At 36.5% G+C, this 27,823-nt stretch overlaps 1 protein-coding gene across 1 annotated transcript; it reads left to right on the forward strand.

The window, feature by feature from the left end:
- Positions 1-820: 820 nt before the first annotated feature.
- On the forward strand, positions 821-23,618 carry C6H14orf39 (chromosome 6 C14orf39 homolog). The gene is made up of 16 exons (XM_058026726.1): positions 821-869; positions 1,156-1,212; positions 4,132-4,258; positions 7,881-7,970; positions 11,355-11,542; positions 12,015-12,057; positions 12,589-12,709; positions 13,863-13,957; positions 16,213-16,352; positions 16,822-16,901; positions 19,066-19,154; positions 19,248-19,312; positions 20,409-20,463; positions 21,441-21,576; positions 22,722-22,779; positions 23,416-23,618. The coding sequence occupies exons 1-16, from the start codon at positions 821-823 to the stop codon at positions 23,616-23,618; spliced, it is 1,596 nt and encodes a 531-aa protein (XP_057882709.1).
- Positions 23,619-27,823: the final 4,205 nt, after the last annotated feature.

The raw sequence follows: 27,823 nt of genomic DNA on the forward strand, positions 1-27,823 counted from the left end.
CAGGATGGAGCCCTGATGCCACTTTAGTCCAGTTCTGCGGTTGTTTTCTATTCCCCTTGATCCTGGATTAGGGTCTCATCCTCAGCCCCGCTTTGCCGTGGCTTTGCTCCTCTCGCCGTGAGATGGGGAAGCCACGGTGGGACAGTCAAAGCCCAACTTTGCTCGTTGTTAATGCACCTGAATAACGACCAGTGCCCGGAGCGTCCTGATGAGCGGTGTTTGCAGCCCTTTTAGGGATCGCCATCACCCCCCAGCTCCAAAAACTGAATTTCTGCGCGTAGCAGCGCGGTACAAACAGAAGAAAGGATTTGTAGCAATCCGGTTTCCATTTAGTGAGAATTGTGTCTTTAATCACACCTAGCATTCCCACACCTTTGATTTCAATGGACTTGGTGGTTGGGCAGGAGGAGTGTGCAGGATGCTGGAGGAGCTTTTCCATCAGCAGCACTGCAGTCCAAAGGCTCAGTAACCAGCTGGAGTACAGGTTATACATCTTGTACACAAACATCTCTCCTTGCTTTCTTCATTGCCTTCTGAGAACATTCAACCTCTCAAACGCAACTGCTCCAGGAGCAACGCTGTACCTAAATTATAAATGTCCTGTTTCCCTAAGTGTGGTTTAGACTCTTACAACTCCCTTATACCATTAGTGAGAAATTTGGTTCCACTAGATAGTAATTCAAATGCAGCTAAAACTACTTTTCTCCCTTTTATGTTACAATGTGTGGTATTGTCTTGCAATTTTTGCTTGTTTATTGTGTCAACAAGGCTTTTGACTGTGTAAATCCTTGAATTGCATTTTTCTTTTGAAGTTTAAGAAATGAGTGGCAAGGTTTCGATCAGCTTGGACAAAATTCTGGTCAAGTTTGGTAGGTCATGATATCATACATTTTTTTATTAACAATTACTTATGCACTGCATACAGTCTGCTTTATTTTCTGCTTTAAACAGTTATATTAACTTCAAATAAATGTATAATATTAAGCTTTTGTTCTTTGGCTACATAGTGTTAGCTGGGAGGTTAATAATAGTAAAATTTCTATTTAGATATTTTGCTAAAATAATTGTTAATCAGAGTTTGTGCAATTAATGCTGTTTGTTTCACAGCTCCACTCGTATATATGTATATAATGAAGGGTTAATTTTCTTCTTTAGCTTCCCAGATAGAAAAGATTCACAGTGCTAAGGAACATGTGGACCATCAGATAAATTGTGAGTAGTGATAAACGATCATTTTACTGGATGCTGAACACCGATTTTGTTCCGTTAATCCTGGGACACGCTCTGTGTCTCGGGGGCGGAAGCGGGACAAACAATGGAAGCTGTCCCGTGTCCTGCTCTCACCCTGCCTCGTCTTTAGCCATCAATACTCGCTCATTCTCCCCAGCACACTTCGCTTTTGCTCAACACTTTCAGCCGAGGCTGCTCAGCTGCCTCATGGACAGGCAGCTTCGTGCTGCGCCATTTCCTGCTCTGACTCTGCAGCTCCTCACAGTCACTGGCAGCCTTTGATTCAGCTGTGCTTGCTCAATACATCTGCCACTTGCCTCCCTTTCTTTCTTCATAGTTTTTGTTCTTTCCAGATTTGGACCTCTGCCTCACTGCATCTTCTCCCTTTCTGTTTTCTTGACATAATGAAAGTTCTCTCAGTTGCTGCTACGTACTCAAGCCTTGTTCTTCTTTTTTTGCTATCAAGCAGCTGGTTACTTTATTTGAAATTCAAAACAGTAAACCCAAAGAGAAAGTCTTGCTCTGCATCAAATTTGCTCTGTCCCAGAGCTTCCAGTAAACACAATACTACAGACTTATGTCTGGACTGATTTTTTTAACCATGCTACTATGTAGAATCACTTCATGAAATCTGAAGAATAGTTTGTCTGCCACAAACAATCTGAGAACATCTGTGCTCACCTCTGGTACTTCATGGTAGATATTCAAGGACATAACCTCCATAAAACCTCTATTAAAAAAAAAAAAAAAAAAAAAAAAGCAGAAGGGAAAATTCTGGTCTAATTGGTGTTCTTTTTGATTACAACATTTCTAATAATCTTCACTGATATGTCCAAGTACTTATTCATTGAGAAGATTATCACAATTGAATTGAAGCACCTTAAACATGAAAACATCTGTAACACTAAATCTGGCACACCTTGGATTCTGGTTTAACTCTCCACACAACTGAACCTCAGAGATAAGGCTTTCCTTAACACTTATGCAGGCTTAGGGTAAATGCTCTTAGGGAAAATCCAAGGGCTGTGTAGTAACATGGCATAGCTGCTTTTGTGTTCAGCAATACCTAAATATGTGTAAACACACAGCCAACACTCAGGCTTTTAGCAGTTTGGGTTAAGTCTTCCAAAAACTCAGCAACTCAGCAAAAAATAGTGACACTGATGTAATTTTTTCTCAGTGTGAGTATTACTTGGCAGATGAACAGCTGTAGCATTCAGCCTTGGACTTTTGGTGTGAGATCCATCAGGCTATTTGGCTACAGTCCCTTTCTTACCAGTGGAGGGAAACGGGCACTTTTAGGATGTGATTTACCTTATCCTGAAGAAACAGTTTAAAGTGGGTTAGATAAAGTAAACTTTTAAAATGCCAGCTTCTCTCAGCTGGGTGTGGCTGCAGCCATGGGTGAGCTGTTCTGAAGAGGGTCCCTGCACTTTGGGGCGAGATGGATCTCACCCACCAGGTCCTTGGGAAAGCACAGGGTGAGTTGGACAGCTCACAGAAGTGCTTATCTGTAAAAAATACTAAATGAGATGTGAAGTGTTTATTCTGTTAATAATGTTATGTTTTGATAAATCTCAAAAAGTCATCTACAGAGTTCTGCCATACTCAGCTGTTTATTTACAGAAATGAAGCCATGTCAGTTGTCCAATATTTATGCTTCATGCTGAGTAAAGACAAGTTATTGACTTTAGATATTGAAAATATTAAGGGACTGAAGATAACCCAAGGATAACCCAAGATATTAAATGACATTGAGAAATTTTTGCTTTTCACTGACTGACATTTCTCTGTGAGAAGTGGTTTATTTTCTGCTATAAATGCAGATGCTGTTGAAAATTAATATATAGCAAATAATGCAAAACCAGAGCCCAAATTCAGGAAAATTGAAGTTTCAGAGCAGTAATTCCAACAACTCCAGACCCATCTTGCATCACTAAGATGCTCTTCCCAATGGAGTAGATGAGAGAAGTGCAGGATGTGATTGACTTCTGTGCTGGGCCACCTGCTCTGGCATTTAATGCTTCAGGGAAGCAATGATAGCAAGGGATGGTTCAGCACTGATAAATCTGAAATCTTGCATAGAAAAAAAGAATTAAAAAATGCAGAGAAAAAGCATTCACCAAGTTATGCCTTGCATTGCAAGGTGAGCATGCATGACAGCTCTCACAGCTTTTACTTGTGAAGGAAATACTGATCATTTTCAACAACATGGATTCTCCTCTAGCCACTCATTCAGAAAGTGCTATCAGCTGTCTGCTGTCAGAAGAGGCAGAATTAAATTTGCCTTAAGAATCTTCACAAATATCATAGTCCTTGAGAACCTGTCACTATAAAGCACTTTTTAATTAATTAACCTGTGTCCTATACCAATTTATCATACATTACACATTCCTACATGGAGTAAAATTCCTTTTTATTTTATTTTTTCTCTTTCTGTTTTCCACTAATTGCTTATATGCCTTTTGTGGTGTTTTTTATTTTTTTCTTTATTGTAGTCAGCTTTCCCACTCAGAATATTTGACATTCTGGGCTTCTGCAAAAGAATACAAATGTTTGAAAGAGGGTCCTGGTTCTGGCTAGAGAGTGAGGAGTGTTTCAGTGGGAGCACAGAACTGGGGAATATCACTAACAGTTCTGGGACTCAGAAACAGCACAAACCATGGCAGTCTCACACTATAAGATGATAATTAAAGTTCTCACCACACAGCTGAAAATCCCTATGTTTTGGCTCACTTTGTTGTTACCTTGCTTAACTGCAGGCTGTCCACTCACCTGGCATTAATGAAGATTAAGTTTTTTTAGGAAGGAATTTTCAATCATTCTAAATATAGATTTTTTGTTTCACGGATTTGTTGAAAATGCACGAATATACTTTTAAATTTATTTTTTTAATTCCAGCGTACACTGCAGAAATCACAGAAAAAAAGAATGAAATTGCTTGGTTGGAGGAAAATATAAAGAAAAGCAATGAGGCAATTGCTGATTTGCAAAAGCACAACGAGAACAGCAAGAGGCACTGTGATGCGTGAGTATGGGAGAGCCTGAGCTCTGAGCTGAGGCTGCCACTAAGGAAGTCACTGAGGAAGGAAGGGAAAAATAAATGTGGGTGTGTTCTGACAGCAGTGATGTTAAAAAAAAACTTCAGTGTTCTCCTGTTTATTTTAAACTGCAAATTTTAGGTATAAAAATTTGGGTATTAACCACCTGCTGAAGAAGAATTATAGAAAAGCAGACTACATTTGATTTTGGGTTGGTTTTTTATTCAGATCCCCAGTTTTTAGAAGATCACAGGTACTATCTTTGCAGCATGCTAAAGTATCCATGTAGTAAGGTAACAGAAGAATAATTTTTCTACACTTGGATGCACCTGAGTTTTGTCCAATTTGACCAATATTAAGAATGCTGTTAAAAAAAAAAACTTCCTAAAATTGAACATCTTTCTATCCTTTCTTCATAACATGTTTCAAGTTACTTTTTCTCCTATACAGATTTTTACACAAGATGTGCCATAACTGCCTCTCCACACATGGGTATGCTGCTGCTGGCAGATTCCAGTATCAGTTTTGCTCCAGACTGCAAAATTTGCCTTCAGGGCACAATCCTTTGATGAATGCAATGGGCTGCTATTCACAGTTTCCCTTACATAAATGTTTGTATCAGATAAGTAGTTCAAATTTTAAATGCTGATCACTTTTGGATCTTAGTAATTAGAAGCTTTTCAAGACACAATTTAGCTACAAGGAATTTCATCTTCCTGACACGTAACTTTTAAAAATTAAAACCTCAGGTGTTTGTCAAGGGTAGCTGGAAAGGCAAATCTATATTTGACAATACAGAGAATTTTCCCCAGCTGATAAAATCCACCAGAGTTTTCCATTACTCCACAATCTGACTAGTTCCTCAGAAGCTGGAGTGAGGATTTTTTTGGCAAATTCTATTTTGTTTCCTTACAATTCTATATCTAAAGGTAAGTACTTCAATAAAAATATCTATTATATACTTCAATAAAAATATCTATGAGATACATTTAAAATTTTTTTTGCAATATGAATGGAGAGTGTGGGTGTTTCTGAGAATAAAGATAAAAGTAAAGATGGCATTGGGGTCCTTTCTAGGTTTATTTTGAACTCTCAGAAAGAAAAAGCAAGAATGGAATCATTAGTGAATAAAGTTGGTATAGTGGCTGGCTTATTTGAATGAGTTGTCATTCAATACTGATTTGTAGCTTTACCATTAAATGAGTTGGGAAAAGATCTGACCTTGGTAAATAAATTCTATTTTTCCATCACATTAAGTTCTTGCCTCCAATGTAGTGTAAAATGAACTCTTACACAAGTTTATGAAACTATCCACATTGCTTCCCTTGATATCTTTTTGAGGCTGCAAATCTGTTTGCAAATGACAAACTGTTAAGTGATGCAAATGAAGGAGTAAAAAATTAAGGGTAGGACTAAGGATCTGATCTAAATTTTAATCATTGAATTCAATGGGTTTTGGCTCAAGTCCTACAAAGAATAATTAATGGCATTAGTGTAAAGAGACTGAAAATGAGAAGTGACTCATTAATGAATACATGTATTCATAGAAGGACAATGCTTGCAGAAGAGTAGAGACTTTGTGTCTTAAATTATTGGAAATGTCATTTAACGACAGACTGAAAACTGCAATAAACAAGCCCTGGCTATAAGATCAGACAATTAGAGCACTTACACAGTAGAATCACCCCAAACTTCTAAAATTTATTCTAGTTGACACTCCATCTATACTGGACATGATTCTAATGTTGGTTTTGTAAATTCAGATACTGTTTTGGAGTCACAATCACCCTCACAGCTGACTAATTGCCAGTGATAGAGCTCAACAGAGCTGTCAGAGAAGCAACATTTTGTCTGGGTTACAAGACATTCTGAGTACATTGAAGCAGTTTTGAAGACTTTGAACAAAATACAAGCTTCTTATATTCAGCAAGTCTAGAGAAAATATGATTTATGGGAGAGATGTATTGGGATAATACTGTGTTTTCTGAAGAAATCCATATTGGTCTATGTAAAAAAGACCTGAAGGCAGAAAATGACCCAAATGAAACATATTTTTAGACAAGTGATGACATTTTGCTAATATTTAGTTTCTTGAAGGATTCAAACTAGAAATGTTGATCCCAGAGCAGTAAGAAAGGGTGAAATGCTGCTGAAGGAACCTATTCCAATTTTATTGTTTCTCTATACAATTTTTAAATTTGGATGCAAGGATGGTGGGATTTGGAAATAGAAGATAATTAAAAAAAAAAGCCACATGAACTCAGAATATTGTTAGTTAGGAAAATTGTTGTCCTGTCCCAAGACAAACTGCAGGATAATTTTATTGCTTCCAGAGTAGTGTGGTTAAAGATCTTTTCTATACCCTGGCTGATGAAAGGAAGGACAAATAAATGTGATGGCTACCAAGGACATCCATGAGGCAGTGATGCATTTTGCAAACAAGTAAATGAGCTGCTTGAATCCTGCATGCCTGGCTGTGTTCACAAACCACTGTTCTTGTACCACATGTTTTTTCATGTCCACAGAATAGATGTGAATAAAAAAATGTAACTCACAGCATGGCTTGTGCTCTGATTAATAAAATCTCTATGAATTTTACATCTTATTTTTTTCCCTACAAAGTAAGTAATGGAGTTTTCTGAGTAAAAGAACATAATAGTGTCTGGTGTGCAGGCACATTTTGATAGAAGTATGTTGGTTTCTGTTTTTGAAAAAAATCTGACCCTTTTGAAATTCAGCTTTCTGCTGAATTTGCAGGAGGAATGGTGAAGTAACATTTTGTAGTTCCACTTTTAATCACCAGTGTTGTCCAACAATTTGTGCCAGGAGTGCTGGATGGTTCCTGCTTCTTATACCAACTTTTTTCCCCCGACAAGATTCTTTCTTTTCTAAAACTTTTTAATATTCCTCTCCTAAAGGTGACATCAGAATTTCACTTGAATCAGAAAGTCTATCTGCCTGTTTTTCTGGTATTCCCATATCCAAGGCAGAGCTATTTCTAATGCCTGGATGTTGAGAAAGTCCTGCTCTTTCAATAGTCCCAAGAATTCTGTGAAGCTGCTCTGCTCTCAGTACCACCTACAGCCTCCTGCTGCAGGAAAATCACTTTGATGCTTTCTGAGCAGGACTTGCTTGGCAAATGGGGAAATTCTGAGTGCATTGGAAATTCTGAATGCATTTGGGTGTGAGATGGGTGCTGGTGATACTGGTGAGAATGAAGTTGTGGGTGTCTCCAACAAGAAGATTCAACATATCTAAAGGATTTATTGATGGTGATGTGCTGAGGACCAAAATGTGGATTTAGATGCTTCATTACTTAGCATTAGCTCCAAAAATTTGTGAAGTTCATTCCATTAATTTCTTAAAAAGTGCTTTGTAATGTTTCTTAATTCTAAATATATATATATTTTTATTTCTTCTTGAATTTGCAGGTTTAAAATATTACAAAACAAATGTATGCCTGCAAAAGACTTCATTTATATTTAACTTTCAAAAAATTAATAAATCATTTGCAAGCTAGCTAAAGTATCTAGGTGTTTTCTTTTCTGAATGTTTTTTACTAAGAAAGACCCCTAATATGCTTTTATTTTTTGTTTACTTTGTTCACAGCTGGAAGTCCACCTATGTAATTCTTAAAAAGCATGGAGAATATTTGAACAATGAAATGAAAGCTTTAGAGGAAGCCACAGAAACTGAGAGGTATCTCTGATCACATAAGATGAGGTTTCCAGCAGTAGTACTGACTAAACTGATCAGCAAAACTAGTGCTGTGTGCAAGAAAAAATTGTTGCAAACTTTTCAGCTTATAGTCACTTAGAAGAGACCGAATAATTGAAAGAATTTTTGTTTACATTACTATGAGATCATATGCTATTTTTTAATTGCTAAAGAAATATGATAAAATATGAATTCTTGAAAATCAGTTGCTTCCCATTGTAATGCCTATTATAATTTTTCAGAGAATTGTATGATTGCCTACTGTATCAAGAAAAGCCCAATACATAGAAATAATTAATGTTTTCAAGTAACAGTAAGAAGCATTTAGATAATTTTATGCTTTTCCTTATTTTTGAATATGAATTGCATGGCATTATCAGAATATACAAATCTAGTTTTTGTATACTGTTGTATATTCTTCAAAATAACCACAAAACATGCAAACTCAGTCTTAGGTCCTGAAAAATGAGAAAGTGGCTCAGAAAAGCCTGGTCTAAAATAATTTTAAGACTTGTTGTGGGCAAGCTTCTAGTCAGCATTAATTGCAAATTCAATTCTGTTCAGTGAGGGGCATCTCAGGTGTTTAATCTTCATTAATTAGACTCAGCATTTAAAAGAAATTAATAATTGTGTGATGTATCTGCCTACAGTCAATGAAATAAAGAGCAGACCCTGAAGATTCTCACAGAAATGAGAATATGCTGTGCCAAAAATGCTGTGCCAAGGAAACCCTGCAAAGTTCCACTGAACAAAGTAAAACTGATCTGCAGTCTGGGGGGCTGCTCACCTGCCCTGCTCTGCCTCTGAGGGGGTGGAGGCTGCTGCTCTGAAGTGCAGAAGTCATGGCAAACCCCTCCAAATACCTAAATACCAGTTAAAATTTGTAAATTTAAGTAATTTAAAACATTGGCTTTGTGTTTTTTGCAATAATTCTTTTTGCCAGTTGTCCAAGACAGCAGAAACAGCATGCCTGAGAGCCTTTAATTAACTCACTTAGTAGCTTATCTTTCTTCTTCCTGTTCAGAGCTCTAAATTTGGTGAAAAATAAGGCTAAATTGGCTTTCTATGAGTATATGATTAAGCCTTTTTGGCTTTCACTAATTTGAGCTGACAAGCCAAAGAAGCATTACTTTTAAATTGCTTCTTTAGATAACTAGTTTCAGTTCCAACATGAAAGTGTTTGATCTGTTTTCCTGAGCTTAATTGTGAGACATCATGATTACAAATCACATAATAAATTTCATTCATGCATTTTTCAAAACTGTGCCCCAAATACAGTCTCTCTGCACCAAAGCATTTGATGATATGTTCAAGTCAGCAAGATGTGCATTCAGTAAATTCTAAATATTTAAATTAGGAAGAAAAAGAAGTGTTTTTAGAACTTTATGAGCTGAATGTTCTTTTTAATCTGACTTTTGGGGGCACTGAGGACATGCTGCTTTAGATGGAAAGATGTGTTTTAAAGATGGGCAGATCAGTTCATGTTTAATTAGGCACTTATAATGGAGGTTTATAAAATGTTCAACATTTTTTTGTTGTTATTGGTTTCAAGAACATATAAGAATGCATTTATGAACTGGAAGTTAATCCTGAAAATAAGTGATATGAAAAGGAAAAAGTAATAAATTGCTATCCACATAATGTTCAGGGGGTTGTGAGTGCTGCCCTTTTCCTGTTGTAATTAGATTAAAACTTTTTCTGATTAATGTGAACAGTGGTGAATTCTAAATAGTCTGTGTTATCTGCAAGAACTGCAGGATGTAAAATACTCAGAGAAAATATTAAAAATAGTGGTGATTACTCAAGACTTCTAAACTACATATGGCCATAAATATTGTCTGTTAAAAATAGATTTTGGGAAAAGAATATAAAGTTCTAGGATTATATTCACAGGCTTAAAATGTACCTGCTAAAACAAATTCTTTTACTTATTTATATTATTTTAATCTATTTGTAATGCATTCTAAGTTTATTAGCAAATTTATTTTTGATCAGTGATTGCTGTAACATCTATTTAATTAAATAGAACTGAATATTTTTAATCTTTCATACCTGAAAAATTTTGTACAGTATACAGAAATATTAAGCAAACAAAAAACCTTAAATTCCTGAGACCACCTGTGTAGAAAAGCACATAAATTAGTGTCATTTTCTATGTGAAGTTTGGGAAATATCAGTTTCTAGGTTTGATTCACAGTGTTGACCTACAGCTTCTCTCCCCTACATTTTAACAGTCAGTTCAACAGGAACTCTTGCCTGGAGTGCAGTTTGATTTGCAAATTAGAATCTGACTGTGTTTTGCCTTGTGAATTTGTTTTCCTTCTGTAAGAGCAGAAGATTCTGGTATTGAATGTAGACATAAGTTTTTCTCTCTGCCATTGCCTGGCACAGCCAGTGGGCAGCCAGAACTCTCAAATGCAGCCTTTCAGTCATGCTGCAATTAAATGATAAATAGCAGTTGGAGATAAAATGTTCCTTAAAGGGAAGTCCTGGGAGCTGTGCAAGTGGTGAGAGCTGTTCCTTAATGTAGGGACAGGTTAAGAAATGGGATTCTGGCTTTCATTGCTTTTATGCACCCTAGTTCTTCCCATAAAGGATTTTCTTGCTAATCTTTAGGTGTACTAATAACTTAATATTTTAAAATTTACCTCTGCATTGTTCACATGAGCTTTTCCTGCATTAATTGATGTAACCTACTTCATCAATTCATAGCTATGTGCTCACATGGTGTCAGTGAAGTTACATTTAGTGTAACATGAATTTACAGGGCAGCCCCACAAGAAGCTGAGCATTCTGGCTCTTTGCCACTTAAACCTTTAAGTGTTTGCTTAGCCCTAAGTATGAATAGTCCTGTTGTTTCAGCGTGACTGGTGTGTGTGTTTAAGGCTTCCCCAAGATTACTCAGCATCTCAGTCCTGTGCTGCCCCAGGCTGCTCTAAATATGGGAAGTTTGGCCAAATTCTCTCCCCCTGTAACTTTGATCCAGCTCCACCAAAACTGATGGAATTGTGCCAACATGCACCAGCACAGACTTTGGCCTGCAGTGAGTTTCATGATAATAACACAGCCAAAAACACATTTGTCATCTGCCAGGCTGCCTTTGAATATGGTATGGTCCACATTCCCCTCAGAACAGGGAGATTTGCCTGCTTTTTTACATCATGTCCTTTGTTACATACAGCATAGTCTTCCTTGAATATAACTGGAAAAAAAAATCAACCCAAATATTGCTATATAAATATAAACTGACTTTTCTTCCTATGACAGCAGCAAATTAACTGAGCTGATGCCAGAATTTATAGGTTTTTTTTCCTTATAAACAATGGTTTCCTGTGAAAAAAAATTAAATTGCATGTATTTTTATAGGAAATTATATGAGGATTCCATAACCCAGTGTAGGATGAATTTGGAGGAACACCACAAAAAATATACAGAAACTGCTCTGGCCCAGAAGTATTACCAAATAAAGGAAGAAGTTGAAGAAATTCAAAAGAGAGTTTTGAAATGCCTTGAAAAATACAAATGGAAAGAAGATGCTTGCTTGGATATTCTGGGTACTGCTATTGTCAATGCTTTTGCCATAAAGCCTTTTGGCAGTGCACTGCACATTAAAGGTGTCATACAGAAAACCTCCAATTTTCCAAAGTTTCCTTTAAACTAATAAAATATATTCTCTTTGTCACACCATTTTTAGAAAAAAATATCTGTAGCAAATAAGAAAAAAATCTCTAGCAAATAAGAATTTAGATTATATTTATATTGATACTACTTCCTACAACCCATAAATGTAATGGGGAGAGATTTGTCATTGAACTTCTTGGGGTGAAAAAGTTCTAAGATTTCTTTAGATCGAGCCTCTCAAAATTACAAATTTAATTTTCATCACATTTTAGTGCTGTTATACTGCAATTTTTGTTATCTGTACCAAGCCAGGATAAATGCTCATGATCTATTAATTTATCTTGTATTTGCTTAAGAAAATTGATTTGTTAGTTAATGATCTGAAGGTAAATTTTATTTTTGCAGAGGCTGTTCCTTTTGCATCCATAAATAATTGGGCTGTACACATGTATCCTTGATTTCTAGTGTTTGCTCAGTTGTCAGGAAAGAAGTTTTATATTCACCTTTCAAAACTTTCTATTAGAAAAGATAGTAATTATTTATATATATTTCTATATTTCTATATTTCTATATTTCTATATTTCTATATTTCTATATTTATGTTTAGAGTGGCAGCATTAACATTTCTCTCTGAGAAAACTGGAGGTCAAAGTCAGCTATTCAGTTTGAATTTATGGGAGCATTTTGGGTAAAGAATCCAAAATTTCATTTAATAACATATCCATCAAAATGCTTCATTTAGGAGAAGCTTAATAGATGTTAGAGTTGAAAATTTGCCAAGAAAATGCAGATTTATCAGGGCTTCCTGCACCTCTAACATTTGTGTTATGGCATAGAGAGGTCAGGGATCTGGTGGCATCCCTTGCTTGAGGAAATATATTGTAAAATATATTCCATATATTGTTGTAAAATATATTCCATATATTGTTGTAAAATATATTTCATATATTGTTGTAAAATATATTCCATGACTTGGAAGTGCCTCTATGAGGAAAAAAACACAGGAAACCCTGCAGCTTGCTGAAGCTGCTGCCCAGGAAACCATCAAACTGGAAAAAGAAGCTGAAGAATTACAAATGAAATGTGACTATTTAACAAAGGTAACTGTATTTTATATTTTATTTTATTTTATATAAATATGTGTTATATATGTGGTCATACATACCGCAGTTACATTTTCTGAAACATCAAAAAAGTAGTGTATTTTCAAGCTCACAGACCAACAGGATGATCCCAGCCTTATAATTACTTTTCTATAGCATCACATGTGTTTTCTTAGAGAAGAGGGGGCCATGGATGTGAAGGTTTTTACAGTTTCCTTTCTGCTGACCTCAGTTTGTGCCACAGTTTCTGCCAAGGCACCGTGTCACGATGACTTTGGTGTCAGCTCAGGAGAATACACTTGAAAACAGATCAGGGCCACTCCTCAGGGAGCCCCAGGGTTTGAGTGTGCAGCTGTCACACTCTGGGTGAAAGCTGCACACTCTTTTACCTACTGGGTTTTTAAAGGTTTGCATTTAACTAAGTATGCTTTACAATAAGAATAATGGAAATTCCTCCTCTCCTTATTTTTTTCACCAAAATACATGTGTGGGTATGTAACACCCAGAAGTAAAACTGGCTGATTGACCAGGAGAAATGCTGATTCCAAAGGGAGAATCTTCAAAATAATCAAAGGGATTTTATCAGTACAGATTTTGGACCTACTCCTCTGTAAAAGGTCTCTTCTAAGCCTGAGTAGCCCAGTCTTGTAAAGGTTTAATAACTTTTTATGGGAATTGCATCTGGGTGCTTTTACCCATCTGTCTGCAGCAGATCAAGGACTCCATTCACTGCCTAGTGCTGATAGCAGCACATTTTGCACAGGTGCTTTTGCTGTTTATATTCTGTCATCCTGTTTGACACTCCTGGTTCCAGACTGAAGTTCCCAATGTGGTTTGTGCTGTGTAAACAGACAGGGAGAAGGGAGAATTTGTTGAAGGAGACCATGCAAAGAGCTCCAGGTTCTGACATTTACACCCATGCTCCAAAACTTCTGTTTATTCCAGTTGTTACAGTTGACCCAATAAAAAAATTTCCTCTTTTTAACCTTGTTCTCCCCATTTCTTCAGAACCTCTTGGCTACAGAAGCTACTACTATTTAGTATTAGTTCATGAGCACTGATTCATGAAGTTTAGAAAACTTTTGCAGCATGTAGCTAAAATAGTTCAAGTTTTGTCAGTTTTTATGCCATTTGTTCTTTATCTTTTAAGAGCTTCAAAGAGACTAAAGAAGATCAAAATAATTCCGAAAAGATTGAAGGAAAAAATCAGAAAAGTCTTGAGAAGCCAGAACTGTTTAAAGAAAGGTACACTTCAAAATATTTTTTGCCCTTACTTTTATCCAGGATACTGTGTCAGAATTTACACAAAGACTGCTACAAAACACAGATTGCTGTTCAGTAAGGACTGGAAAGCTTCTCTAATCCTGGTCATGTGATTTAATTATGTAATTTTAAAAGTTTTATATTTCTGAGGGTTAAGATAGTGACAACTTTTGATTCTTGGAAGCTCAATGTATCTGGACACATTTTCTATACTATTTTGTAGAAGCATTTTCTCCTCAGCTACTGCTGAGAGATCTGTGTGAGTAGCTTTGAATAGAACTACAGGGACTGTGCAGTCAGAGATAAAATAACACTAACTCTACTAAATATATGTATTTGGAAAAGGAGTCAGGGTTCCACATGTCAGTTGTCTTCACCTCTGAGCTACTTAAGAAATTTAACTCTTAATTTAGCTCTTAAAAACAAGCATGAGTGAAAGTTTCATAGACAGGATTAATGGCTTAGTAAATTAGTCAGTGATCATTTACAGCTGGGACTCACTTTAATTTGAGCTCAATTACAATGACTGAAAATCACCATGAGGACTATCTTGCACTTATCTGGAGTCCTTGGGAATGTTAAAACATCTCCTGTTGATCTGGCATTTTTAGACCAAAATCCATTTTAAAGCAAAAATATGTCTGAAAGACTTTGTCTAAGTGATTTTATATTATGGTGTTCTTGAAAAAGAATCCTTTTAGGGCTTTAAATAGGCATTTAGTGGAACATATCTATAAAAAAGTGTCATTTTAGTAATTCCTAAGATTTTTTTCACAGGGACCTTTTAAGTCTTTAGTATCTTCTTACAGACCTATGAATCACTGAGATGAACATTTCTTTGTGGTGTAGCCTTTGCACCCATTTTACCTTTTCATGTAAGAATTTTGTAACTGGCAAGAACAGAAACATGGGGAAGCAAGAAATCCCCCTAGTTTCAAGGCAAGGTAAAAAAAAAAAAGATGGAAAGCACTCTGAATTTTCAAAGAAACCCATGTGTGTTGAGTCTGCAGAACACAAACCAGCAGTTAAAGACCTGTTGTAAGAGTCAGAGATTCATGCTCTGGGTGTGGAGGGGTGAGAATCCCTCAGTGAGGTGTGTTGGCTCTGTTTTGATTTCTCCTTGCTTTTGACTCCCTGCATCTGAATTTACAGATACACCAGCCCCACACATCTTGCTTTCTGTAGCATTCATTCTTGACACAGGTTTATCTGGAGCTAATGTAACTGAAAGATTTACTCTGGATTTTAGTTTTTTAGGTGGTAGATGTTTTGTACAGTTTGTTCAGTCTCAGTCCAGCACAGCACCAGGTATAAATGGAACTGCAAGACAAAATAGTTCTTTTCATCAGAGATGCTTGGCTGAGGTGCTTTCAGGGTTTTATGACAGCACAGTTCACACAGCTCACATGTATGCATATGAGTTTAGTATGTTAGGTCCTTATATTTAGCCAGATCTTCTCAGTGGTATTTTTTAATTAGTGTTGCTAATTTTACTCCACACTATCTTAAAAATTGTATCCTACATTTTATCTTATTTTTGTTTATGGAGAATTTCAAGAAGAACAAAAAGACTGACTCAGTTCTTCATTTGTTCTGAACAGCATTGTTCAGTCAACTACAAACCAGATGTTGTAGCTAGAAGCACAGAGGCACTAAGCAGGAATGCCAGAGAGAAAATAAAATAGAACTAATTATTCTAAGAAATAGTAAATGTTCCTGTGCCAAACAGCCACTTTACTCTTCATTGTTCTGCTAACCTTTGTCTTTCTGCACTGTAAAGGGCTCTTTACCCTACACAGATAATTACCCCACAAGTGAAAACACTTGCTGCAGTTTTCTCTTTTGTGTATGTGTAGTGTGAGTATTTCAGACAATCTCAGAGAGAGAAAAAGTGGTTTTAAATGTGAAAATGTGATTTCAGAACTATAATAATGAGGCACTTTGATTAAAGTGTAAAACTCCACAATATTTATTCTTTTCTTTGATACTGACAAAATTTAAGCCAACTATGTTCCTTTGATTGGCTTATTACTCTTCATGGCTTCTTTTCCAGAGATATTCTCTCTCCCTTATATTATTTAAAGAAAACCTCATTTTTGTCAACTACTGGTGCTGAAAGTGGTAGAACTTCCTTGACGACATCCAATGCCCTTGAGAATTCCACTTATTTGAAGCAGCTATATTTTATGATTTCTTTTCTTTTGCAATGAATAATTTTTCTTTTTAAATTTGTTTAGGGTGTTTGAAGAGCGTGAATGCCCATCTTTGCCAAAGGGGAAACACCAGCTGTTTAAAACATTGCATGTCCCATGCATTCCTCAGAAATTTGTCCAGTCTGTACAGAGTTTTCGATTCTCAAAGCAAAGACCAGAAACAGGTGCAGTGTGTTTAATGACTTCAGTGAGCATTTTGGGTTATTTTTGTGCAAAAGAATGGGTAAGTGATGATAACAAATCTAGTGAGCTGCTCAACTACTTATATTTGAAGCCAGGCTTTCAATGAAAGTTGGGTGCTTACCTTTTTTTATGTTCTGTGAATCTTGTGTGTCTGATTTTTCCCTTATCTGTGCAATGAGTAAAGTAACATGACAGATACACCCAATGTGTGGTGTCAGAAACATCTGAAAAGAATTTAATCTCAAATCTAAAATACCTTTAACACTGTTTGCATTAGTACAGTAAATATTAAACAGCTGTTATTTGTTTCATACTCTCATACTTTGTGATAAAGTTTCTTTTTGCTCTCTATTAAAAGGAAAATTTATAAGGTTTGTTCCCAAGTTTGACAATGCCATACTTTAGATACTTAATCTTACTGACAATATTATGTAATATTTGTAAATTTAGGGAAAGAAGAAAAAGAGAAATCAGTGGAACTTTCAGTGGCCACCAGCAGTTCCTCTAACCTGGCAAAAAATTTATCACAGGTGTGTTGCTCTCCCACTGGTAAAAATATGAAGTTATATAATCTGTTTTATGTGGTTGTTATAATCTGTTTTATGTGGTTGTTTAAATTTAAAACACTTCAAATATACCTCATGGTATTATATCTTACATAAAACCTGTTAGCACTGTAAATTGCTAATCATGGTAATCTGCAATTTCTTGGTAATCACAGTAAAAATCTTTCTTTGGTGCCTTTGCATTCTGCAAATATCTCTGTTCTTAAAAAGTGCATTCTAATGCCAAAATAGAGTTGGATCATCTTAGCAACTCATTTTGTATCACAGTTTTTATAATTTAAAATCCCCTCTGTAGATTCTGTATGTAGCAAATATTTGGAACTCTAAAGGAGGATCAAACCCTTCTGTTAATGGTGAATCATGAGCCATCCACCCCATAATGAAGGGTTTCATAAAGGACTGAGTGTACAGGACAGCCCACAGCTAACAACTCCATTCTGAGGTTTGACCAGAAACAGAAATCTGGGCTGAGAGGGATAAAACCATGAACAACACTCCTTGGTGCACTGCAAGAGCCCACAACTCCATTTTCTATCTCTCACCCGTAAGACTGTAGTTACTATGACATTTTTGAAATGGTGGAGTGAATTGAACACCAGTTTGATGAACAACAAAATTTAATGAACAACAAAAAAATCAGTTAAAAAAAGTTAGCATAATCAGCTGTGATTTTCTTAAGAATTTCAAGGGAACTGAAGAATGAGGTGAGCAATCACTAAATGGTTTAGAATGAAGTCTGTGTAGAAGACAAAGCCTTCATAACACAAAACAAGATGAAGGACACTGACAGGACTGAGTGGGGCAAGACCAGAAGAAATTTCAAGCAATTCTGATTTGTGACTGGCTTAGGGAGTTGGAGATGATGAGGATGATGGCAGGGCTGTTGCCAGGGTAATCTAGAGATGAGGCTGGGAGTCTGGGACCTGGAATTGCACTTAGACAATTGTAGGAAGCAGTAAGTCAAGGTTAAGAGAACTTTAAGAAAGGGTGATGGCAACAAGGAAAAGAAGATGGAGCCTGAGGAAAAATAAAAAGATTGGAAGAAAGAAGGTTGCTATGCTTCAGCAAAGGTGTGCTGTACACTACAGGAGTTCAATGGCAGGCAGATTCTGCAGAATCAGCTCTTTTGTACCCTACCCTGAATAGAAATCAGTTTGATACATTTTGATAATTAAAAAGAAACAAGAACTAGACACTCCCTGTAAAATAATGTGTTATTTGATGCTGAGGCATAGATTCCTCACCCTGCCCTGAAGGCACAAATACACGCTACAGAGAAGAGTGATGGCTTCTGCTCTGATGAAATTCTGTGAGGTTGGGAGTTTTTCCATATTTTCTGCAGTTTTTCAATCTCCACATGAGACCTGTGCTAGCTGAGACTGATGTGGATGCTCAGTTGGCCTCCAGAGGCAGAGCCAGGCCTGGCCCCAGCCCTTTCTGTTTAAAAGAAGGGATTTCCACAGTCTCAGGAGAAATCAGAGTGATTTCTGAGAAATCAGAGGGATTTCTGGCCCCAGCCCTTTCTATGTTCTCAAGCACGAGCAACCAGGCTGCAGCAGCAGCAAACCTGCTGGAAGTTTGTAAATGGCACAGCACTATTGGTGTTACAGTAAAAAGTTAATTAATCACATCAGTGCTGTGACTAAGTATTAAAAATTTACAGAATACAGGGCATCATGTTGTCAAACTGCAGGTAAAACAAAGAAAAAGTTTTTACATTGTCTGATCCTTAGTTTCTGGTTAAAAGAAGGGATTTTCACAGTATAAGGAGGAATCAGAGTGATTTTTTGGCCCCAGCCCTTTCTGTGTTCTCAAGCACAAGCAACCAGGCTGCAGCAGCAGCCAACCTGCAGGAAGTTTGTAAATGGCACAGCACTATTGGTGTTACAGTGAAAAGTTAATTAATCATATCTAGTTAGCATAGCTGTGACTAAATATTAGAAAATTACAGAATGTAAGGTATCATGCTGTCAAAATGTAGGTAAAACAAAGAAAAAGTTTTAATGTTGTCTGATCCTTAATTTCTGGTTAAAAGAAGGGATTTCCACAGCTTAAGGAGAAATCAGAGTGATACTGTTGAAATGCAAATTTCACTTTCTGCCTCATGTGAGTTTTTTCTGTTTTTTAGACAATGGTTATTGAGACTGCAGGGACTAATCGCCCAGAAATTGCCCAAGTTCCATCAACAGTAAGCATAAAAAACCAAGTGAAATTCAGGTAAATTTTCTTTAACAAAATAGCTTTCATTCCTGAGGCTGGGGTTTATGGAAATAATTCACATTTTGGCAAATATTAAACTTTGTCTTTTAGACTGTCAGATCTTCCAAAGCAGTTGACTTCCTATCAACAGTTTGAGAGTGGAAATGCAAGAATGGGTAAAGTATTACTGTAATTTTTTTTATAAGGTTGGATCATATAGTTATAAACTAGGAAATTCTAGGCACCAAATTTTAACTCTGGCATTGAGAGGGCCACCATTTTCATTTCTTTTCCACCTTGATTGTTTAGCTCAAAATTTGAGTATAGCAGACAGGCAGAGTCCTGATTTAAATGGAGACTTAACTGCTCAGTGATGTGGGATTTAGTCTGCACCGACCATTGTGAGGGAAAGGATCTGTCCAACATCTCTTGTAAATTCACACCTGAATCTCAAATTACTTGGGTAAAATGAAATCCAGTCTTAACGTCTAGCCAGAAGGCACAAGAAAATGCAAAGTGAAATATAATAAACCCAGTAATTTAGGTATCTTGAAGAATCAGATCAAGATTATTAAAGATGAAAATTAACTGGAGAAAAACATGCAGAATGCTACAGGAAAAAGCCAGGGTAGTTACAAATACACCTGTAGTTTTCGAAATCACGAGGAACTGAACTTCAGTTTAAATATTTGTTTTTCTAATTGAACTTCTAATTCAGATGCATGTAAAAGATTATAGCCTAGATTTTTTTTACAAAGAAAATATAGGACCTTAACTCACAGTGCCTGAGACATTGCACAGTCTGAAATTTAGAGCAGAAACTCTGACAGCAGCAAGTCTGATAATGTTTCTTCTCATTTCTCCTCCTGACTCTTGCCCAGTTCTTTAAACTACACTTCATCACTGTCACAGGGATGTGCTTTTTCTATTGTTCCCACCTGTTTCTATTGACTATTAGCCCTCTCAGAGGGTAATAGCTGGAGTAGACAAACACAGCACTCTCAGGAACAATGGGCAGGTTTGAAGAACACACCAAACCACAAGCAGCAGCCTCAGTAATGCTTTGACAGCAACGAGTGGCAGAACAAGAGGTAATTGTTATGGACAGAGCCACAAAATGGGTTGTTGAGAAAACCACAGTCAGAACACTTCCTTACCAATAGCAATGCCAAGCTAGTGAACTTTTCTCAAGAATTCTTTCCCACAATGTCATTTTTATGTGTCTGGTTAAAATGCTGTTATAATACAGGCAGTGCTGTCTTTTTTGTGCAGCAAGCCAGGAGGCCAAACATGTCGATGAAGAAGCAGATGAGCACATGGACTGTTTGTATGTACCTCAAGTAAGAAAAACCTTTCTTGTGTCATGAGTAAGAAGTTTATTTAGAATAGTCTAAGTATTTTGACATACTTGATTCAGTTGGCAAGAAACTGGTAAAGTGTCAATTGGTGTATAACATTTTCACCAAAGTGAGCTGGTGAAATGTTTTGAAAAAAGTCTGCATTTAAAATTCATTTCTTGCACAGAACTATAAATAAACAGGCTCAGTGCTGGCTCCACTGAGAACATATTTACAGTTAAAAGGACTAATGGTATTTTGGGAAATGTTGTATGTTATAAATATCATTGTTTGTTTCTTTTTAACAGGATGTGCACACAGGTTTTAAGCCAAATGAAGATAATCCTGCCATAGAAGAAGAAAGTGCAGAACCTTTCTTAAGAGCACCTAAAACACCTGACTTAAAGGGGAAAAGCCCTCACTTCTCAAAAACACCTCTATTTGACTCGTATGATTTCAGCTTTTATTTTGATTATAAGCAAAATTTGTTCTCACACTTATTGTATAAACATTTTTACTGTTTTTGAAAGATAGTAATGAAATAATTTTCTAGAAAACTCTTCTAAAATATTTAGAATTTTTTCCTGAGTTATGCTTGATATTTATTCAGTTTTCTTCCTACAGTATCATTTCCAGTTGAAGCTGTTTTGAAAGATCAGTACTTTGCTTAGAAATATATTATACACATTGTCTTTTCCTGCAGTAATATTTGTCACTCTGATTTCAATCTTTAATAGGCTTTTAGGTTTTTTTTTTTGTTAAGAGGGCAGGGAGTTTGTAAGAACATCACCTCCCATTACTTTAAATAATTGTGTTATCTGTTCTGTGATGCAAAAAACAATTATTGATGAAAGCTATGGGGATGTAAAACAGTGAAAAAAGAAGAAAAGGAAAAAATAGAAGGGAAAAAGCCATCTACACCACTTAAAAAGCTATTAATATAGTTTCTACATTTCTGTATTTACAGCATTCAAAATTTAGGTTGTGAAGAAGGAACATCAAAATTTCCTGCTTTCTTTTCTCACATGAACTTCACCCAGAAGTCACCTGGCTTTAATTTATTTGATTCTTCTCTGTTTGGAGCACAAAATTCATCTGATGAGGTAAAAAAATGATTAATTGTGAACATTACATTTCCACAAAGCAAATATGGTGAACAAAACAACATTGACACTGAATGAGATTTTTCAGAGTGGTTATCTTTGCAGCAAACATTTTTTTAATGTCTAGGTTATGAATCTCTCTCACATGGATCATGTACAAATATACAGTGACTCAATTCACCAAAAGGCTTCTGGTTGACTGTTACAGTGCAAAATTCAAGTCCTCCAGCAGAATTCACAACTCACATGCTTCTCCTGTGTGGTTTTGTCTTGAAGTGAAGAACAGTGAGAAGGGAAGGAGAGTCTATTAGGGTTACTGAACAGCAAAAATGGATTAGCCATACTCAAATGGAGGAGCTAGGCAGGCAATTAAATGGAGCAGGGAATGGAATCAAGGTCTTCCATTTTCTTTGCAGTGCTGCAGAGTAATTTTTCCTCTCCTGGGCTCTTAGGTAGATAACTGGGGATCCAGGATAGATGCATAGGACAGGGCTTAGCATGGCCTGTGTGTAGGAGAGAGCACACTGGTGTGTGGTTCCTGAATTGTTTAGGAATGAGGTGTGTTTAAAATCACCCAATGCTCTCAGAACCCACAATATGTTGTGCCTGCTTAGCAGCAGAAACCAAGAATTTACCAGGCTGTAGCAGATCTGTGGTTCTTTAAAGTTAGATGGGAGTTTTGAAGAATTTCAGCATCTATTTTAAATCTAAGAACTCATTTTAAGAGTGACAAGTGGTTATCCTGCTACTCTTTCTGGCAATATGAGGCTCTATTCAGCAGGAAGTATTTGTGTTGTTGCTTGCAGATTTTATAAAATGTCACAATTTGAATAGTTTTGAATAGTTTTGGTTTAAAAATCAGCATTAAGTCAGGTCAGCTTTTGGACTGTTATCAGTCTGGTTTTTTCCTAGAAGAATGGAGGAAGAGTGTTTGCAGCTGTATGTAAATATCATAAAACCCATTTGTTCAAAGAACTCACCTTGCAACTTTAGGGACTAATAAATACCTTTAAATCCAGATTTTTTAAAGCTGCTAACATTCACTGAGACAGTGTTTTTCTCACAAAAAAAGCAAATACATATCAGCATTAAAGTTTACTTTTGCCTTTCTCATTTGTTAAATAAAAAATCTGTTTACATTTCAGACAGAGGAAAATTATCCTGTGGGCAACCTGAACTCTCTGTCCTCACATGAAGATATTGGTAAGTCTGAAACTCAGATGTACTTGTGTATATCAGCTCTTTTCTGCTTGTGCTCCCATGACTGACAGGCTCATGATCCAGCTTAACAGAGCTCCTTTGGTTGTCTGAAAGGATATTCAGCTGTGATAATGTAGCTCAGTGGTTTATTTGTGTTTTAACTAAACCTTTAGCTTAAATCTTCCCTTGCATGTTGGACTCTAAACATCTGATGGATCATGGAAAAGAAAAGGTATGAGGAAGAAAGAAAGAAAGAAGTAGGGGTAGTGTTAGGTGTGTTTGAAGCAAAATGAGAGGATTTGCAAGGGAGAAGACAAAGTCCAAGTATTTCAATGAGTCATCACATTTTTCTCTAAATAAACACTTTTGCAGATTCTATTTACAAACACTTCTGTTGCAAAATGTATCATGCAGAAGTGTTCTGTTGTTCTAAACCCTTCAAGTGCTCCACACTTTATCCCATGTCAATTCTAGTAACAACTCCCTGGAAATATCATCTCTGGAGGAGCACTAAACACACAACTGTAGGGTGATTCTCAGTGGGATATTTGGCACAATATGTTAATAAAGAAGCATGTGCTGAATGCAGTATTCACTCAGATTTAATCTAATAACAAATATTATCTGTATTCCATATAGGAAGCTTCTTTGGGAAACCAGAAAATGAGGATGCATTTGCCTTTCCCTCCCCCTTGGAATCAACTTCTCATGCATTTGGAGATGGAAAAGATGATGTTAGCTTTCCATTTGCATTTGGACAGGATCAGAGATCACCACAGTCTCCTTCTATGAAAGGTTTTCATTTTTCCACACAAAATACAAAGCCATTTACATTCTTTTGAATACCTTTGACTTCCTTTAAATTATTTTTCTACTTAGCCTTGACAAATGTTTCCAGTTTCTTGAGTTAAAGTACAAAGCATTTCTTCTCCTTCCATTTCTTGCAAGAATACATAATTGCAATTGCTGCAAAGTGAGTTCATCAACCACACATTCTGAGATTTTCTTACTTATCTTTGACATGTGTTTGTTCATAAACTGTTATTATATGCTCTTGCTAAATTGGCACTCACAAACACAAATATCATTTTAGGGTAGTGTGTTAAGTCAATATCTGTGAGAACATTCAGCTTCTGATATAAACTTGTGTTTTCTTATATAATTACTTGTGTTATTAAGAATGACTGTTGTAGCAGTTAAAGCTCAATTTGAATTAAAGACAATGTTCTTGAGTATTCTATGTATAACAGCTGATTCATAAAATATTTGAAATAAACATTTCTATTAATGTTATGTTAAAGTTTTGTAGGTATTTCTTAATATCTGAAGTGGAACAATGATGCAATTGTAATATTTAACATTTCATTCCCTTTTCCTTTTCCTTTTCCTTTTCCTTTTTCTTTTCCTTTTCCTTTTCCTTTTCCTTTTCCCTCTTACAAAATTTCAAGGGGAGCAGAGTCCCTTCCCCTCTGCTGCCCTGCAAACCCCTTAATGACCAAAAGCTTGATTATCTATGCCACTGTTTCTTTTATGCCAATCTCCTAAATTTTAGGCCTAGAGATTTGTGAAAATTTGATTTTTTTAAACTGGAAGTGAATCAGGAAGTTTTAGTGAAATCCTACTGAGGTCTACCTACTAAGAAGTGAGACAGTTTTTCTAATCTCCTGCATACCTGTCAATCTGAAAAACCCAAGGTAGAGGCAAGTTTGATTCTCTACCTTTTATTTTACACTGCTGATAAATATTCTGAGATTATTTAGAAACATAAAAGTTTGATGTTGTTTGCTCAGTTATTCCATAACCAAAGACCTTTCCTGATGAATTCTGTTATCCATGCCTAAGATGTTACAGGGTAGAAGTCAAGGCTGCAGTTGAAGTGGGAGAAACCACAGTCCTAGTCTGACACAAATTGGATAGGCTGATTAATAGCCAAGCAGAGAAAGCTGCTTCAGAAGAGGCAACCTCTCAGCATTTGGGATACTTTTCTGAGGCCTGAGCTGCTTTCACACTGGCATTTTTTCACAAATTCCACCTAGAAATGATCCCTGGTTATGCCTACAAATCAATAGCAGTTGTGTTGATGGGTTGCTGACACTGGCACACCTCTCACTGCCCAGTGTCATTTTGGGTTGCCCTTTACACACCCAGCCATTACATTTTACACCCATTTCTAGCCTGAAAGCTGAGTGGAGAGAGATCCCCTTGTCAGTGTAGCAGGGGCTGCTGGAGAGCAGCCACCAGGTACTGCAGGTATCCCACAGGTGAGCAGCTGAGCTGGAGCCCTGGAAGATGCAGAAGCAGCAGCAGCTGGGAGCTGTAATCCCTTCAAAGCTGTGCAGCTGTCAGCAAAGTGACAACAGGGTGACACTGTGCATGGTGCTGGCAGTCCTTGCAGGTGGGGGTGCCTTTTTGTTCCCTCCTTGGATTGCATGGAGTAAAACAGAGCTCAGGCTCACAGCCAAGCCCAAAGGTACTAACAGCAAAAACTCCTCTTGAATAAGCAGGGCAGGATTTGGACTTTGAATCTCATAAGTGTATCCTAACCAGAAGGTAAATGTTTATTTAGAGCCCTGGTATCTTTGCTGTTCCACTTAGGTTTTAATGATGTTTTTGACAGAAAACCACTTCACTTAAAATACTGCTTGTAAAAGCTAATGTGCCACACTCCATTAGGTTAAATAAATATTATAATAATTATTTTGTGTCACCAACCTTGTAGGAAATACAATGATACCTGAATAAATAAACTTTGAATCTGTAGAGTAAAAAACTCTGAAGAAGTTTACTAATGAAATTTACAGTCTGCTCTGCTGCATTGGTGAGGAAGACATGGATGCCTTGGTTTTCTTTTTCCCACAGAAACAACAGCTATAGGGAAATGCCATTTTTCTGATCAGAAATAACATAGAGAGCATTTCTACACATCTGCCTTGTCCTGAAAAGTGGTCTTCCAGTAAAAAAATGATTTTAATTTCTAAAGTAACAAAACATCTGGAGCACCATCTACTATTTTACTGATATGTAAATGTAAAGCATGATTATAAACAGTTAGGGATATTTGCCTGATAAATAAGCAGCTACTGTGTAAGTTTGACACAAAAAAATTAATTTAGAAACTATGAGGTAAAGACTATTGTAATGACTTCCAGGGGTTGTGGAATATAATATTTATTTTCATGTACTGCTGTTTTATGTCTTCAGACACCACTTTTAATAGGAAATAAGGCATTCAGCGAGCTGTTCTCACTCAAAAATCAAGTTTCATGTTCAGAGCAATTTATGAATTTTCTGTAACTTCAGTCCAAGAATATCAATCTAAAGTGCATATACCCAACATAACACTCTGCAGGACTAATTTTGTTGTGCTTTTATGTATAATACTTAAGGTGAAAAAAACCACAAAAGTTATTTATATTTTATATCACAAAAACTGGATGAATAGGGCAACTGAGAGTGTTAAAATTGTCTCTCAACCACACTGAATTGTCAATGGCAGTGTGTGAATACTTTGAGGAAAACAAAAAGTTTATGTCATGATAATGTAGGGTCATCTAATTGCTCACTGATTAACAAGAGAAACCAGAATTCTGAGTTGGAAAAACTGTAGTGGTACAAATGGTAAAAACCTGGAATTACAACCCAGAGAGTAGATTAGAGAATGTTGTATAGAATAGTGGCTTTATTTCTAACTACCTCTTAAACTACAGCACTGAACCCCATAGAAATCCTCTCCATCCTTTTATCTCCAGTCTGGGCTCTATGCAAAGAAAAAAATAGTTTGAATTTTTTCATTTCAAGACCATGAACATAATTAAACCTTTGTGTTGGGAGCAACAGGACATCTCTGCATGTTTGTGTGTAAATGCAGGCTTTGGGGGCAGGTGAATCACTGCATCCTAAGAAAACAATCTTACACTACAGCATTAATTCGTTTAAGTATTTCAAGGAAATAAGCTTTAAGTGCTACATATTGTAACAGATTGGAATGTGTAGACTTACAGTATTAGATGGTCATAATCCCCCCAGTGCAAGGCTGATTGTAGGGGTAGCAAGAGTTGGCTAATCCTTTTGGGCCAATGGCATAAAACAAGGATTAGTTTTTCATTTACTGCAACTGAGTGGGTCATTAGGATCCAAAGACACTAATGAGCCTGAACAGGCAATTGGATTCTGGTTTCAAAGTTATGGGCTGGTTTGAAAGGACATTGATTGTGTCTTTTAAGGATTTAAAACATGATGTTTCGGTGACCTTTTGCCTGAGAAAAATGAATGAAGGATGTAACGGTGGAACACAAACCTGGAACGCTGACTTTTCTCCTCCTGAGACTTGAGTTGTTGCCAGATTCGTTGCCTTAGAGGCTGAATGGCTCATTTAGAAATATCTCTGTTGCCTTGCTTTTATGTTCTGCTCTTGATGTCTCCAGAGTTGACACAAGTCACATGCAATCAAGTCTGTATTCCTGGTGGACAGGCACTGTCCTAATATTCTCTGACTCACACCCAGGTTGTTTGCAGCTCAGCAGTTCTGCTTCCAGACACTTCACTTTGTGTTCTGATGCTAACATCTTGCTGAGAAATTGCCTCTTGGCACGTTGTTTCTTGGATCCTGTACCTTGCTTGATTTGATGTGAAGATGATGCTCTTTTTAGCACTTGCAACACGTTACCTTTGGAAAGGTAAATCTTTGCCCCCACCTTGCTACATCCCAGAATTTTTTCTTTTCAGGAATCACTTGAATTCAGCAGTAATACATAGCTTCTACTTGGTTTCATTCAAATTAAGCAAGGGTATGAAAGAAATATCAAAAATGCTGATGCCATGCTAATAGAATGTTTAGACATACACAAAAGGAAAATACTTTGACTGTTATGACTCCATAGGAGAAATATGGAGTCAAGTGTGTCAAAAACTTTAATAACATGGACTTCATTTTCTATATCATACCATAGTCCATAAAGCATCCATAAAATTATTTCATACAGCACAGGACTTGATCCATAAACCTTTGAGGCTTGGCTTGGGGAAGGGAAAGAAGTAGAAGATCAAG

The sequence above is a fragment of the Melospiza georgiana genome, chromosome 6 (assembly GCF_028018845.1).
Source record: "Melospiza georgiana isolate bMelGeo1 chromosome 6, bMelGeo1.pri, whole genome shotgun sequence".
Taxonomy (NCBI): domain Eukaryota; kingdom Metazoa; phylum Chordata; class Aves; order Passeriformes; family Passerellidae; genus Melospiza; species Melospiza georgiana.